Source organism: Chrysemys picta, chromosome 5 (assembly GCF_011386835.1).
Source record: "Chrysemys picta bellii isolate R12L10 chromosome 5, ASM1138683v2, whole genome shotgun sequence".
Taxonomy (NCBI): Eukaryota; Metazoa; Chordata; order Testudines; family Emydidae; genus Chrysemys; species Chrysemys picta.
Genome location: NC_088795.1, coordinates 10,095,143 through 10,111,470, shown reverse-complemented (window position 1 = coordinate 10,111,470; position 16,328 = coordinate 10,095,143). Strand labels below are relative to the sequence as shown.

The 16,328-nt window shown below is 48.5% G+C and overlaps 1 protein-coding gene across 6 annotated transcripts; it reads left to right on the top strand.

The window, feature by feature from the left end:
* The first annotated feature begins 230 nt into the window (after positions 1-230).
* On the top strand, positions 231-14,988 carry LOC101945061 (sulfotransferase 1B1). Of its 6 annotated transcripts, none has more exons than XM_008173267.4 (8): positions 231-389; positions 3,548-3,696; positions 6,333-6,461; positions 6,694-6,791; positions 8,196-8,322; positions 9,121-9,215; positions 11,113-11,293; positions 13,736-14,988. In XM_008173267.4, exons 2-8 carry the CDS (start codon positions 3,549-3,551, stop codon positions 13,846-13,848), a joined length of 891 nt encoding a protein of 296 aa, XP_008171489.1. In that variant the 5' UTR covers positions 231-389; position 3,548; the 3' UTR covers positions 13,849-14,988. The 6 variants fall into 6 exon arrangements, with proteins under 6 accessions (XP_008171489.1, XP_008171490.1, XP_042712226.1 ...); XM_008173268.4 differs by having other exon boundaries at positions 233-389; positions 3,516-3,696; XM_065595875.1 differs by lacking the exon at positions 231-389 and adding an exon at positions 934-954.
* Positions 14,989-16,328: the final 1,340 nt, after the last annotated feature.

Genomic DNA, 16,328 nt, shown 5'->3' with positions numbered 1-16,328 from the left:
TGGCGACCCAGGCAGTCGCGTGCATCGCCTGCTCCTGAATACGACCTTGACCCAGAAGAAACACTTGCATTCCTCCCTGTCCCTGCTCTTGGAATAGCCTAGGGTACATGGTGACCCTGGCCTCCTGCCTTTTCCAATTGGCCTCATTTCGGGGCCTCTCAGCAAGTTGAACGTATTCCTCCCTGGCCTTCCGCCGAGCTTGTCTTACTCCCAAGCCCCTCCCTCTCAGAGACACTGTTCATAGAACTTGGAGGTTGTGCTTCCCTTGGCTGCCTTCCTGAGGGATTTGAGCCCGCCCCAATACTTTCACAATCTCCTTGTAAAGATCATGCAAATTTACATGCAGCCTTTCCTTCTTCCTACAGGAGCAGCACCGCCAGAGGAGAAAGGTAAACTCAGACTTCAATTCTTTGGCCTGTTACTGTTAGGAGTTTGTCTGTCTGTTCTGTTGTCTGCGCGAACAGGCAGAGCAGCCTGTCTAGGACTGGTGGGATACACATCCAGGAAGAAACCTGGGCATTTTAAGACCGGGGAAGAGGAGCTGTGTGCATTGGGGAAGAGTATGACTGGATGCACAGTTATAAAATGGGTCTATAATGTTATTGGGGCTTCAACACTTGACTCATTTTAGTCTGGGACTGCAGAAATGGTCAGTGTTGCAGACTCCAAGCTTAGGTTTTGTAAAAGGAGAGGGGGCAGGATTATGAATTGTCTGGTGATTTACATATGAATTTAAGACTCTCAATGGTAAATTATTTGCTAGTTTACAGCATCTTTATTTGCCTTTCTCTAAAATTCCTTTGCTCAGCAGCTTCTAAAATGTGACTAGTTCTGGGCAGCAACTAAAATATTCTTCATTTGCTCTTTTCAGAGGAAAATGAGGTCTGAAGAGACAAAACTAAACTTTCCTCTCCTGCCTTGTGTGTTGGCAGGAATGAAGAGGGTTCGTGAAGGGTAATTAGAGTTGACGCTGTCTGTCATTTGGGAGTGCTTCAAAGCCTGCTGATTTCAGGCTGAAGAACACGTGATTCCCCATACACAGACATACACGCGAGTAGTATCAAAGTCTGCCGTTGTCACTAACTTGAACTAATGAGATTTCCTTACTGCTTAAAGTTTGTTGTTCGATCAGTGAATGAGAGTACTGTGTGTTCCTTCTGGTCATGGTGCTTACAGCCCTGCTGCCCTGCTGGGCTGAAAGTTTTATTATTAACTAGTTATGGGGTCACAGAACGTGGTTACTTGACTTGCTGCAGATAAGTTATCTCTTTTTAGGACTTAATAGTTTTGAACTCCAGATTTCACAAAATGCATGTCGTGACATTTTCAAAAGTGCTTGGTGTTGGCCTAACTTGGGCCCTGAAAGTGCCTGCACCCAGGTCCCATGCTTTCCTGGAGTCCTTCTTCTTTCCTTGGGATATGGCTACACAGCAGTTAAACACGCACAGCTGGCCCATGTCAGCTGACTTGGGCTCATGGGACTCCGGCCGCAGGGCTGTAAAACTGCAGTGTAGTCATTTAGACTTGGGCTGGAGCCCGTGCTCTGGTAGCCCATGATGGGGAGGGCTCCAGCCCAGGCCCAAACAGCTACACTGCAGTTTTACAGCCCAAGCCTGCAAGCTTGACTCAGGTGACACAGGCCAGCCGCGGGTGTTTAACTGCTGTGCAGGTGTACCCTTGAGTCTGGAGCAATAACTCACTCCAGGCCCTGCATTCCTAGGGTGTAACACTACATCCCTGGTGGCTGAAGTTATTGTCACTGGGCCTGGGCTTTAGAATGTGCCCAGCGTGTGTAAGTAATAAGTCTGGAGCATTGGACTCTCCACATATTTGCTTGATGAAAGCACTAGGAAGCAGCCTGAATGAATCCATTAGTCTCGCCTGAGAAAGGGCTGTTACAAGAAGTGATTAGTATTATTTTTATTATGGTAGCAGTTAGAGACTTGATTAAATTCAGGGCTCCATTGCGTTAGGAGCTGTACAAACATGTAGAAAGTCAGCCTCTGCCCCAAAGAATCTTGTAGTGAGGTGGTGTGGGACCCCGCCACCCAGGAGACAGACAAGCCCCTCTGGCCACCAGAGTGGGAGGAGCCAGGGAGCTCTGAGCCCACCTCCCAGAGGGTCAGGAGTGGCACAGGAAGTATAAAGGCCTGACCGCAGAGCTCACTGGAAGAGCAGCCGCCGGGGAGACCAGATGCTTCTGGCCTACCTCCTGGTTGGGAAGCCCCAGTGACCTGCAGTGGACCCAAGGGCTGGCCAGGCCTGCTCCAGGCCAGCTACCTGGAGGAGTTGCCAAGCCTGCCCTGCACCAGCAATCCCCAGGAACCCATGGTGCTGGACCCCCATGAAGACACCACCCTGACCCAGGTACTTCAAGAGGGGGAGTCTGGAAGTAGCCCGGGAGCAGCTGCTCCTAGTCTAGCTGCAGCGCTGCCAGAGCCCATGTAGCGTGTTGCGGCCAGGATCCCCACTGACTCAGCAGCGAGTCTTCTGCTGCTGCTAGGGCCCTGGGCTGGGACGCAGTGGAGTGGGAGGGCGTGCGTCCCCCCTGCCACCCAACTTGTGGGTGGCCGTCTCCCCCTCTCCCAGGCCTTCACACCCAGGGCCTGGGCTCACTGTTGATAAACTGTTGTTGCTTAGCCCCTGCCTGAGGGCCTGAACACCTGACTCACCAATGTCATGCCCAGACCTAGGGCCTGGGCTGATGCCTAACTGTGTTTCTCCCCTCACAAGGGCCATGGAGGAAGACTCCTGCGGCCAGACTAATTCCCTGCTAGACCTCGTCCCAAAATTAGTGAGGCGGTGTGGGTCCCCGCCGCCCCAGAGAGAGGTGAGCCCTGGCCAACCTCTCTACAAGTCTAAATGGAGCAAGCATGTAAGAAAGGGACTATCATCATCTCCACTTTGCAGAGAGGGAACTGAGGCATAGAGAGATTGTGTGCCTTATCCAAGGACAAGGTACAGCTGAGATCAGACTGCAGGTCTCCTGAGTCCCCCACCCATCATGTACAGCAGGAGAACAATGCATGCGTCTGGCCTACTACAAATGTTTGTTCTTTTGCTTCTCTCCAGTCTTTAAAGCAATTATCTTGACCTTGAGGATCAAGGCCCTTTGTTCTTTCAGGTAATAAAAAAGACTGTTTGCTTTTGCTGGGTGAGATCTGAGAGAGCTTGCATGCACATCAGACGTCTGCAGACCCCCCACCTCCACCCCCCGTACACCTTTGTTGTGACAAAGGAGTCAGTAGGTTAGAAAGCTGAGCAACAAACTCTTTTGAAGCATGCTGCTGTCTGTTATCTAATGTGGTACAGTGTGCGCTCATCAGAAATTCCGTCGCTGCTTCAGTTTTTAACGGAAACATAGCCAAGGGCACGCACTATTAAACAGTTGGAAAGGGACTGGCCTGCTGCTGCAAAAAAAGAAATATCCCACCACACTCAGCTGAGTGTCTGAGCGCACTGGGAACATAACTGATCTTCCTGTCCAGCTGCTCTCCCATCTTCTCCCCTGCCAGTTGTACTCTGTTGAACTCTTCCCCTCCCCGAGCATGACTTCACCAGAAGATTACCGTCGACAGGACTGGAGGATGGTCCATGACATTCCAATGGTCTGTGCATTTTCATACCACTGGGAAAGGATTGACAACTTCCAGAGCAGGCCAGATGACCTTGTGATAGCCACGTACCCCAAATCTGGTGAGTTTTCATGGCTTTCAGGATTAGGAGCCACAATGAGTCCTGCCCTATGGTCCTGGAAATGTAGGGGAGTCCCTTCAAGCCCCATCATGCTCCCCTTGTGAAAGCGAAGCAGCTCCACTTATTCACAGTTGTTGCTAACAATAATGAGCAAGAATGCCAAGGAGACTTTCCAGTATTTCACAGCTCCCAGCCTACATTTCGCTCATTGGAAATGATCCCATCAAATTTAATGCCAAACCCATCTGGACTGGGATTTGTTCCTTCCTGAAATTATCTTTCTATGGCCTCCAGCATCTGAAACGGGAATACCCCGGCACCATGCAGTCACAGGGAGATGGATGGGCATTTCCCCTCCCCCACAATGTAAAGGGACAAACTTAACATAGTACACCTCTACCTTGATATAATGCTGTCCTCAGGAGCCAAAAAAAATCTTACTGCGTTATAGGTGAAACCGGGTTATATCGAACTTGCTTTGATCCACCAGAGTGCGCAGCCCCCCCCGCCCACGGAGCACTGCTTTACCGCGTTATATCCAAATTCGTGTTATATCAGGTCGTGTGATATCGGGGTAGAGGTGTATTTTCTTGGGCTGTCCTAGTGTTTGGTGATGTGCCTGGCTAGGCTGGAGACACAGGCCTGGTCTACACTACAAAGTTAGGTTGACATAAGCTGCGTTAGGTCGATTTATTAATATATGTTTCCAGTAGAACACTATCCGGGTTGCAAGGGGCTGGAGACTTTGTGGAGTCACTAAGGTCAGGTCCCGGGATACTTTGAGTTGTTCTGATTGATTAAGGAGGGAGACCGATGCACAAACTGTGATCACTGCAGTGCAGTGCCTTAGAGCCCAGGTACTATAAAAGAAGAGGGAAATTGAGGCACACATGAATCATTTGACAAGTAAAAGGTCTTTGGTTCCAGGGACAGGTGAATTCTGAGCAATCTAGGGCAGTTCATTTGCCAGCTGACCAATAATGTCGTTTTTTATTATTATTATTATTATTTATTATTTTATTTTTACTTGTTTTTGCAGCAGTTTCTGTCACCTTCACTCATGCTGATTAGCACTTTAATGCCGGGGATAGCTCCCAGAGTGAAATAATATTAAATGTGAGCAAGCCAGCAGAATCTGGCCCTTGAATTGATAGGTTGATTTTGAGTGGTTCATATATTTTACTTTAACCATAAACAAAGCAACAGGCTCAGAAGAGATGGAATTCAAGGTCTGGATTTTCTCCATTATGGTGTGGATGGTTTAAATCAGGGCTTCTCAAAGCCGGTCTGCCGCTTGTTCAGGGAAAGCCCCTGGCGGTCCAGGCCGGTTTGTTTACCTGCCGCGTCCGCAGGTTTGGCCGATCGCGGCTCCCACTGGCCGCAGTTCGCCGCTCCAGGCCAATGGGGGCTGCGGGAAGGGCGGCCAGCACAACCCTCGGCCCGCGCCGCTTCCCGCAGCCCCCATTGGCCTGGAGTGGCAAACCGTGGCCAGTGGGAGCCGCGATCAGCCGAACCTGCGGATGCGGCAGGTAAACAAACCGGCCCGGCCCACCAGGGGCTTTCCCTGAACAAGCAGCGGACCGGCTTTGAGAAGCACTGGTTTAAATGGTTGAGCCAGAAGGGCTCAGAGTTCAAAATACTGATTCATCTTTCCAAACAAAGATCACCTGCCATTCCAGCAAGGAACCAGTCAAGCCTTGCTGTGACTCTATGGCATAGCTTGGAGGGCTGTAGCACAAGCAGCTCTGTTGCACTGGCTCATAGGGAAGTCGGCAGGGGTTAGAAGAGGGGAAACTAAGGTGTTGGGATGGGAGAAGGGGCATCATCCTCTCTCTTGTCCCACATTAGCTGGGATAGGCCAGTGTGATGCATTATATAAATGGTAAACTCTCCTTGGGGCTGCAACCATGTCTTCTCCTGTGTCATGTAGGCAGCTGCTGAGTACAGTGATGATGCTCATCAAAAACATAACAATGGAAAATCAACTCGCAATTGTGTTGGCCTAGGAGAGGCCTCCCACCAGCCCTGAAAATGGGTGTGGTTGCAGAGCTTCCACAAAAAGAGCTGTGAAGTGGGCCGCTTGCCATCAGTAACTGTATTTGACAATGCTGGCAAACTATTATGTTTGGCTACAGATTAATGATATCACATTGCTACTTAGCCTCGGGCGAGTAGAAGAGATGTAGCTAGAACAGGGGTTCTCAAACGTCATTCCACTGCAGTCCCCCCCTTCTGGCAACAAAAATTGCTATGTGACTCCAGGAGGGAGGACCGAAGCCTGAGCCCTGCTGCCCCGGGTCGGGGGGCCAAAGCCAAAGCCCCACTGCCTCGGGTGGGGGAGGGGCCCAAAGCCCAAGGGCTTCAGCCCCAGGCAGAGGCTCAGATGGTGGGGGTCCCAGCAAGTCTAAGCCAGTCCTGGCAACTCCATTAAAATGGGGTCGTGACCCACTTTAGGGTCCCGACCCACTGTGGAGAACCGCTGAGCTAGAATATTGAAGATCCTAAATGAATAGGCTGAATACCGTAAGTGCTGTTGTCTTGGCTGGAAGAACAATGGATGGGGTTCCTGCTTGACTGTTCCTTGTGGGATAAACTTGGTTCTTGACTGGATTTTTGTTCTCTCGTCTTCTTTCCAGGCACTACATGGATAAGTGAAATTGTGGACATGATTCTGAACGACGGAGATCCTGACAAATGCAAGCGGGATGCAATTTTCAACAAAGTGCCCATGTTGGAATTTGCTGTCCCTGGAAAGATGTCACCAGGTAAACGTAGCACTAGTGTTGAGTGACTACAGACAAAAAGGTCAATGATTCAGTGTGGCTGGCTTGAAGCTCAGGAGAGGAAAGAAAGGATTATGGATAGAGCACTGGCCTAAGATTCAGAAGATCTGGGTTCAGTTCCTGACTTTCAGTGAGACTTGGGTGCTTTTGGAAATGTTACCTTTAATGACTTCTCTATCGGCATCAATGATCCCTTTGAACCTCTTCTTACCAGGTACAGAGAAACTGGCCAAGACGTCATCTCCTCGTTTAGTGAAAACCCACCTCCCAGTCCAGCTCCTTCCAATGTCCTTCTGGGAAAATGGCTGCAAGGTAACCAGTTGCTGGGATCTCAGACCTTCTGGATAATAGGCTGATAGGGGAAGTACCGTGTGTCTTGAGCGCACAGAATACTCCTGCTAGTCCCACCCTCCGCCAGGTTCCTCTCCCTCATTTTTACCCACTGATTCTTTTCTCCAGTGGGAAGAGGTTTAATTGTGAGTTTCCATGGTGATATCTACCTATAGCAGCATTTTTGCAGCTTTACCTTTACAACATTGGGATGCAAGTTTGTATTCACAGTTAGGCTGAGATTTTTCCAAGATCCCTAAGGGATCAGGACGTCCACTTCCCATTAAAATTGGCCTCATGGGATTCCAGTGCCTTTAGATAACATTCACTCGGTGTTGAGTTAGATGTTTTTCCAGCCGTCAGCTTTGCAGGCTCACCCTGGGATCTGACAGTCAGGCTGGGTTCTTTCTGGCTCATACATCATCATCAGTAACAAAGATCCTGGAAAGCAAATTCTGCCAACATCTGTGCAACACCCATTGTCTTAAAATACTGCTTCCTGGGCAATCCCCATTGTCTTCAATGGGGTTACCCACGCATAACTGAGGGGTAAATGTGGTCTTGCAATTGCAACTCAACTAACCGTTCCGCCTGATGGTATGAGAGCCAGAAGACAATCCAGTTCACTCCTCTGTAGCCATGTTGGCCCTGCAGGGCATGATGTATTTTGCCACTGTATGAATGGCTATGTCTGAATACACATGGGAGCAGACCCACTGACTGCTACACCCAGGGGAGTAGGACGATGCGCCCTGAGGGCAGGGCACTTCGGAATTGGATTGTTTCCATCCTTCAGAGGTAGGCTGGTTTAACCTGCGACTCGGGCTCTATAGGAGATCCCTAGGGAGATGCACTGAATTAACTAATCCCCCAGACATCCTGGTCACAATCCCTCCTTGGCAAACACCACTCCCTTTGGCAGTTGTGCTGACTGCCTGTTGTTCCCCTAGTGGAGTACTAGTACCGCCAGTTTCCATCCCTGCGGGGCCTGTGCACTAGGTTACACTGGCAGAAATGTGTGTTTGTTTTCCCCATTTTTACAGATAGGGAAGCTGAGAAACAGAGAGATCGACTCAAGAGCACAGAGTCAGTGGAAAAGCTAGTGTCAGAGCCAGGATTAGAGCTCCTGTAGCTTCCATTCCCATGCCCAGTCCATGGTGCTCTACTCTCAGACCACAGTGTCCAGGGGCGCTTTCAATCCCTGCAGCTTGAATTTGGCCCTTGAGCCACAGTTTCAATCCCCTGCAGTAGGGCTGGGATTTTGAAAGGAGCCTAAGGAAATTAAGCACCCAACTCCCTTAGGCACCTCTGAAAATCCAAGTCTAGAGCCACTCAGAACTCAAGGTCACCGAGGCAACGTGGATTCTTCTCTTCTTCTTGCCACAGATGATCTATGTTGCCCGAAATGCCAAAGATGTAGCTGTCTCCTTCTACCATTTTGACCTGATGAACCAGATGCATCCAGAGCCCGGCACGTGGGAGCAGTACGTTGAGAAATACATGGCAGGCCGAGGTGAGACTGACATCTGTTAGCAATTCACGGTCCTGAGGTTTTAAATTGAGGCTGCTTGAAGGAAAAGAGACTTGTAACTGCAGGTGAATTTCTCCAGGCCAGGTTCTGCCTCTTGGTGGAAAAATTGGATGCTGTGCCTTTCAATGTACTCTCCGTATACTAGGAAATACAGTGAGAACGGAGGGAGGGAATTTTCCGACTAGACCAGAGAGTTTGAGTAGCCTCCACTGCATCTGTGCTCCCCTTCAGAGGGAGCAGTGGTTGGGGAATCTGCGTAACAGTGCGTCCACGGGCCCAGACCTTGTATAACTATAACGTAGGGCCAGATCCTCAGCAGCTGTAAATCAGCGTAGATACATGGACTTGAAGGGAGCAATGGCTAATTTACACTAGCTAAGGATCTGGCCCATTTACTTTAATGAAGCTACGCTGACTTACACCAGCTGGGGATCTGGCCGTTGACTTTCATTGAAAGTATGCCAATACCAGCTGGGATCTGGCCCTAAGTTGTATTTATATAAGAGTTAGTTAATATCTAGTTTCTGCTCCAGTCACATAAAATAATAGATGAGGATTCTAACCTGACAGTGGAACCAAAGGGACAAAGAATTTGACTTAGTGTAGGCAAATAGCCGCAACTGATGGCTTGTGCCCAGTTACCCAATTTACACAAGTTGTCATAGGAATTGCACACACAATGCATTTCAGTGGCGTTAAGCCAAAAGAGAACATGACCCCCAGTGACCTGACACGCTCGTGTTACTAAGAGTATTTGTGTACCTTTTTCTCTAAGTTTAGTTGCGTATGGTTCCTGGTATGACCATGTGAAAGGCTGGTGGGAGAAGAGAAAGGACCATCCCATTTTATACCTGCTCTATGAGGACATGAAAGAGGTGAGAGGGCAACAGGTACCCACTTGAGGGGCCACTCCACACACACCAGGATGGCGGCAACAAATCTGACACCTGTTCAATGCCTTACCCTACTGTGCAATGTCCATCTGAAGAGCCGTCTGGCTGTCCTGAAGAGAATTTGTCTCTCTAGGGTAGTGCGGTCCACCATGAGTAAAAGGGCCAGACTGTGACTCTTTAAATGCGTTGGCTGGCGCTAATACGACCCCTGAGCTGTGAGCCTCCCTCCTTCCCCATTTATTCTCCCTTATCTAGAACTGTGTCTAGATTTATCATGAGGCTCATGATATCAAATGGATTTATTCTCATAACACCCCTGTGAGGGAGGTCAGTGCTGCTATTCCCCATTTTTACAGAACTGGGGCATAAAGAGGTTAAGTGACTTGCCCAGGGTCACACAGGAAGTGTGTGGCACAAGGAACTGAATTCAGGTGTCCTGAGTCCCAACCTAGTGCCCTAACCACTGGGCCATTTTGCTTTCCCAAAGCCTCTTGCCTATGTTGGAGTTCAGGCTTGTGGGAGGGCATCTCTTGAAGAGCAAGCACCAAAAGAGAGCTCCTTTCTTTAAAGAGACTTTTAACCCTCTCATTTCAAAATACTGATGTAGCACATTTATTAAGAGGCAGGAAGGGGGGCGGGGGAGTTAGGGAAGCATATAACTAAAGATGGGGGAGCTAGTCTAGAAGTGACTTAACTTCTTGCTCAGACCCAAACTGAACGTTAGATGGCAAGTATCAGAGGGGTAGCCGTGTTAGTCTGAATCTGTAAAAAGCAACAGAGGGTCCTGTGGCACCTTTAAGACTAACAGAAGTATTGGGAGCATAAGCTTTTGTAGGTAAGAACCTCACTTCTTCAGATGCATCTGAAGAAGTGAGGTTCTTACCCACGAAAGCTTATGCTCCCAATACTTCTGTTAGTCTTAAAGGTGCCACAGGACCCTCTGTTGCTTTGAACCTTGGATGGGGATTTGAAAAAACAGTTGCTCCTGTTCCCTTTAATTACACTCTGGAATTCCTGGTTTTAGCTGGGAGAAGAATTGGGTATTTCCAATCCAGCACTACCAGAAATCTCATGAGAGCCTGATCTTGGATGATTTCCATACCAGAGAGATTTGGATAAACATCCCAACTATAGCTTTGAACTACATGAAATGGAATTAATCACTACCTTCCCAATTAACAGTAATAGAGGGCTAGTATTTGGAGCTGGGTTATTCTGAAGTTTAGCATCCACGTATTGCTGAAGAACAGGAAGTGAAGTTTGAGAGTAAGGGCCAGCTCCTCAAATCAGCATAGTTCCACTAGTGTAGTCATTAGGGCTGCAGCAGCTGCGGATCTGGCCCTAAGAATTCTGTGCCTGGCTGGGGAAGATGTGGCTGGAATTAGGGCCCCTCTGGAGTGGCTGTCTGCATCACTTTCTAAATAAAGTGATGGGACTGGTGAGTTACAGCCCAGTCTTGGTCTCTCTCTTTCTCTCTCTCTCTCTCTCTCTCTCCACATCTTGCACCCCCCTCCCCCCAAAAAAATATGTTTAAAATAACATTATTTGGGTTGCAAAGTCAAGTACTCAAAAGTTCGGGAGAGCCAGAATTAAGCTTGCCTGTGCAGTGTGCTAATGCTAGAGAGGGAGACAAAGAAGGGTTGTTTTTTTGTGTGTGGCTATTTATCTCCTTTCTATTTTGGGAAAGGGTGTAAGAATTGGGTGCAAGGTTGATGAAATGTATTGATGGATTGCTGGATATTAGTTTTGATCCAGTGGAACAACTAAGGTTGCTGGCACCTCATACAAGTTCTAGACTTTCACTATTTTACATGGTGGTCACCTGACTAGTTGAGCCACTGGGTCCCACCACCTGAAGTGCCACTTGTTTTTGCTGTAGGATCCGAAGCGTGAAATTCGCAAGGTGATGCATTTCCTGGGGAAGGATCTGAAGGAAGAGGTTCTAGACAGGATTGTCTATCACACTTCATTTGAAATGATGAAAGAGAATCCCACCACAAATTATACAATGGTCCCAAATGATGTTATGGATCAAAGCATCTCCCCTTTCATGCGTAAAGGTAAGGATTCGCACAGGCACTAGCAACTCTTTTTCTTCTCCTCAGTTGTAACAGGAAGATACTTTTTCATCCAGTTTTCCTTTGTAAGCTACCCAGAAAGGTGGCCATGTTTATATCTGATGGCTTTTCAGTGGCTTGTGTAAAACAGGTGGTGGTACCGTTTCTAGTGGATAGGTGTCTATATCTCACAGATGCCTTGACATAAGACACTAATTAGCAACCCCAGTCTCCTGAAAGAGGCCAGGGACTGAGTGGGCATGGAGACTGAACTACACTCTCACCCCTAGAAGTAGTCCCAGAAGAACAGAACGGAGTGGCATTGCGGAAGCCTGCACTCTGCTGCTGCTGCTGCTACCTGTTTAGAACTTGATCTTTGACTAAATGGGGGCAATAGAGCCAGATTTTCAAGAGTTCAGCTCCAGCTAAACATCAAAACGAAGTGACTGGATTTTTCAGAAGTGCCGTGCCTCCAGCGGCTCCCACTGAGAACAACGGGAGTTGCGGTGTGTTAAACCCTTCTGAAAATCTGGCCACATTTTTTCGGTGCCTAAATGGGAGTTACACGCTTTCAAAATTTGACCCTAAATCCCCACATTTCCATATATTTGTCACACCTCACATTCACTGGAAAAAGAAAAGCAAAGAAGCATGTTGGCCATAGGAGACAACTGGTTCTATTTTTATTTTTCTCAAAGGGTGAAGTGCAGACTGTGACAGACCCAGAATGGTTGGGTGCAGGAGTCTGGTAGAAGGAAAACATATTGGACACTGGATGAATAGTATTCTGTTCCCTGAGTGACCAGGGCAGGGTCAACCCGAGAGCAGTCAGGAAGGTGCTAGAAGCAGTTAAGTCAGGCAGACTCCATAAAACACCTGGAACCAATTAAGAACGGATTCAAAGCAATCAAGGGAAACAGGCTAATCAGATCACCTGAAGCCCATTTAGAACCGGCTTGGATTAGTTTAAAAGGAAGCCCCCTCAGTGAGGCTAGCTGGTAGGAGCAAGAAGGTGTGTTGTGGGAAGACTGGGAGAAAGAAGGTATGCAGTAAAAGACCCTGGAGAACAAGTGTGGTCAGGTACCAAGGGGGGTGCTAGGAGGGGCCATTTGGGGAAGTAGCCCAGGGAAGGCCTATAGCAGTGGTAGTGTAGGAAAACTACCTGTTGCTGGTGCCATTAGGGTCCCTGGGCTGGAACCTGCAGAAAAGGGTGGGCCTGGGTCTCCCCCCCCCCCCCCCCCCAACTCTCTCCACACCTCTACAAAAATGCTCCCTGAGTAGGAAGACCGGGACTAAAGAGGGCTCTTACACCAAACCTGTTGACTGACCGATGATGAAGGTGGATCAGTAAGCTGTAACCTTTGCCTCTAGGAGGGGAGAGAGGCTAAACTGAGGGTCACAGCAAACCTCTGAGGCCAGCCCTGACTGCCTAGATGCGCAGGACCCCCTGAGGCAAAGCCAGAGCTCTGCCACAAGACCGAATGATACAGTGTGAGCCATTTGGGACTAAGCCTGTTTATTTCTGTGTGTACAGTGCCTAGCACAATGGGGACGCAGTTTTGCTGTTCCCTGGACACTACTGTAATAAACATGTTTACTAATAATAATATAGGTGAGTGGCAATAGTTTCCACACTAAAACTGTTTAAAACAGTCAATATGGAATGCAGGATCTGGTTAGCTGGTTTGCTTTCTCTGGCATCCACCCAGCACTTCCACAAACAATTAGAAAATTGATCAGTATAATATTTCAGTTCACCAATTTTCCAGTGACTAAATTCCAGTTAAAAGCTAATTGCTACAGAAACATATTTTTTTCAAAGTGTGCTATTTTTATCAATCCACTGTCCTGGACACCAGCATTTTTCTTGATGCCTTTTGTGCTCAGTATATGGAAAAGATGCTCAAAGTGTTAATCTGTTAGGCGTTTTTATCTAATAAACACTCCGTTTAATGAATACATTTTTCATGCACCACAAACAAAAATGTAGTTAATTTAATAGATTGAGGTTCAAATTCTGGCCTCAGTTAAACCCTCACAAATCTATTGGTGCTTGATGCAGTGGTTCTCAAACTTTTGTGTTGGTGACCCCTTTCACACAGCAAGCCTCTGAGTGTGACACCACCCCTCCCCCCATTATAAATTAAAAACACATTTTAAATATCTAACACTATTATAAATGATGAAGGTGAAGTGGGGTTTGGGGTGGAGGCTGGCAGCTCATGCCCCCCATGTAATAACCTTGTGACCCCCTGAGGGTCCTGACCCCCAGTTTGAGAACCCCTGAGCTAGAGAAGAATGTAACAGAGTAGAATTTAGACCATTAATGTTTTCTTGATACTCTTTTCTATTGCATTTTCCACCATTGGGAGTTCTTTTGCTTCACCAAGGGCTCTGCAGTTTCATTCACTGTCTCTTTTTATTTTTTTTGTTTTTTTGTTTCAGGGATTGCTGGGGACTGGAAGAATCACTTCACTGTGGCCCAGAATGAGACATTCAATGAAGATTACGAGAGGAAAATGGCTGGGACCACACTGCAGTTCCGAACAGAGATCTGAAGGAGCCTGGCATCTTAGTGCTGTAGTTCTAATAGACGGGTGACGGGTCTTTGTTTCTGTTGAGAATAGCTCCGCCCCCACCTCCTTTCTTCAACTAGAAGTAGTATGCTGAGAAGTGTCTCTGCCCCAGTGATAGTCAGACACTGGAACCTGGAGTCTTGGGCCATGTAGACCATGGTGCAGGGTCACACACTCCAGAGCAGAGGGATTGTTCCAAGAGTCTGGGATTCCCTATAGGGTCTGAGTAGTAGGGAAGGCTCCTTGCTCTATGGCTAGAGACACACACACACACCACACACCCTTCTTTTATGTTACACTTTGAGTACTGGCCAGGTTCAACTGAGGCAAAGGACTCAGGCCCACATCCTCAAAGCTATATAGGTACCTAGCTCCCAGTCCCTTGAAATGAAAGGGAATTAAGTACCTACCTACTTTTGAAGATCTAGACCTGAATGATTCAGACACATGAAGATACCACCATTTGGGCATCTCTAGCTGACTTGTTGACCACTGTTTATTCAGCCAATGCTGTAATGCAACAGTTTGCAAACTCTAGTCCATAGATAGAGCACTTGGTAGGTCCTTCTCTACATCTGGCTCGCCCTGTAAAAACAGCTGGGACAATGGAAGGGCAAACCTTACAGCCTTCACAAGAAGCTTCTAAAACTCTAAGGGAAGAGGAGCCTATAGTCATTACTGGGAGAAGAGCAACACGTCACCAAGATGACCAAAGCCACCAGTGAGACTGAAGCCAGGCAATTGCTCAATAAGACTCTTTAACAAGGGAGTGGGGCAAACAGGAGGGGAGGGATAGCTTGGTGGGGAGGGAGGTGCTGGGGAGATTCAATGAAGAGAAAAATGAAATAGTGGAATGTGGTTTGGGAAAGGATGCTTTCTTGATTTTGAAGAGTATTAATTGTAGATTAATTCATCAAGTATTGTAATTTCTCTAGAGAATGGGGGCTCATAGAGGGGATAGTGCCAGGGAGGTGGGCAACCAGTTCTCTCAAGAAGTGGTCCACAGTCTGACTAAATATGAGAAGTCCTGTATAAAATTACTTCTCCTTCATCTAGTTTATGCTGACACAAAGTCAAATTCTACAAATCTGAATTAAACTGAAAAGTGCTTGGTCACCTGTGTACCTTAGTCTAGTCAGGTTCTTGTAGCCGACCTGTCACCCTAGTAGCTGTGCACCTTCCATTCACCAATGCAACAAGCAGCTTGTGCCTTCTTCTTCAACCCTCTTCCCCAAGGGGAACACTTGCAAGTGTGGACTCGTGCGTGGGTGCACAATGGGATCTCGTCTGCAAATAAGTGATGCTTAACATGAGGAAAGGCTGCCCCCTGGTTTTGTTAATGAGCAGGGCAGTGAGCAAAAATACCAGCAGGGTTCATATGAGTGGAAAATAAACTGTCTTTCTGATGAAGTATTACTTTAAAAAAATGGTTCTCTTCAACTGCACATTTTCACACTTAGCTACTGGTCATGTTTGACTTGTGCTGCTCTGAAAACCACGCTGATGAATCAACATAGTACCTGGATTACACTGGACATAGAGTGTATTCCTGGCTCCACATCGATTACAACGCCAGCTCGACCCTGGCTGCAGTGAGTGATACAATCCGTGAGCAATGTAGATTGAGCAGCCGTATGATCATGTGGACGCAGTGGGACCATGCACACGGGTTAGCCTGCTCGATCCACGTTGCGCACAGACCGGATCGCTGACTCCGGAGCGCAGCGGGGCGTGCCGGCAGCCTGCACCCCAAGCAGGGCGAGCGCTGCAGCCCGCTCCCCTAAAGGCGCCCGGCTGTACTGCGTTGTGGGTATTTGCCCACGTGACGTCAGAAAAGCCCCTCGGGACGTCACGGGACCCCCGAGTTTCCCACGGGGCGGGAAGGGTGGAGGGGGTTTAGTGAGCGGGGCGGAGAAGGCAGCCAGCCAGCGCCCCCCACCGGCTGCCCAGCCCCACTGCATGGGGCTGAGAGGGGCAGAGGCAGCTGATGCTATGGGGGAGAAGAAAGGTGAGAGGGACAGCTGGCCACCCGAAGAGGGAGGGGGCTGTGCCCTGTGGGGCTTCCCTGCACAGAGACCGGGCTGCCCCTGTTTGCCCCAGCGGGGGGCAGGGCAGGCTCCCAGCTCTCCCTGTGTACCCAGCCTCACTTTCGCACTGGTGTCCCAGCCCACACTCAGCTGGCAGCTCCCCTAGGCCCCAGGCTGGAAATGCTGCCAGCTCCCTCTGCTCCCCAAGATTTATTTTAAATAACACCCATTGCGCTAGCATCCAGGGAGCATGGCGGCAATTATAGCCCGACTCTGCCCTCAGGAGTCGCGGTCCAAGTCAGCTGTCCCTAAATACTAACGAGCAGATTTACCAGTATGATGATTCCCGAAAGGCCTGCCAGAACAAATATACCTTGCACTGTGTGATAAACGCTGCCACACCCCAGAAAGGGGGAAATTTGGATCCTGACCTGG

Bases quoted from the DNA above. Each gene is read 5' to 3' on its own strand.
- LOC101945061 (XM_065595875.1), top strand. From the start codon at position 935: ATGAAGAGGGTTCGTGAAGG. The intron at 3,697-6,332 runs GTGAGTTTTCAT...TCTTCTTTCCAG, and splicing joins AGCCACGTACCCCAAATCTG to GCACTACATGGATAAGTGAA. The intron at 11,294-13,735 runs GTAAGGATTCGC...TTTTTGTTTCAG, and splicing joins CTCCCCTTTCATGCGTAAAG to GGATTGCTGGGGACTGGAAG.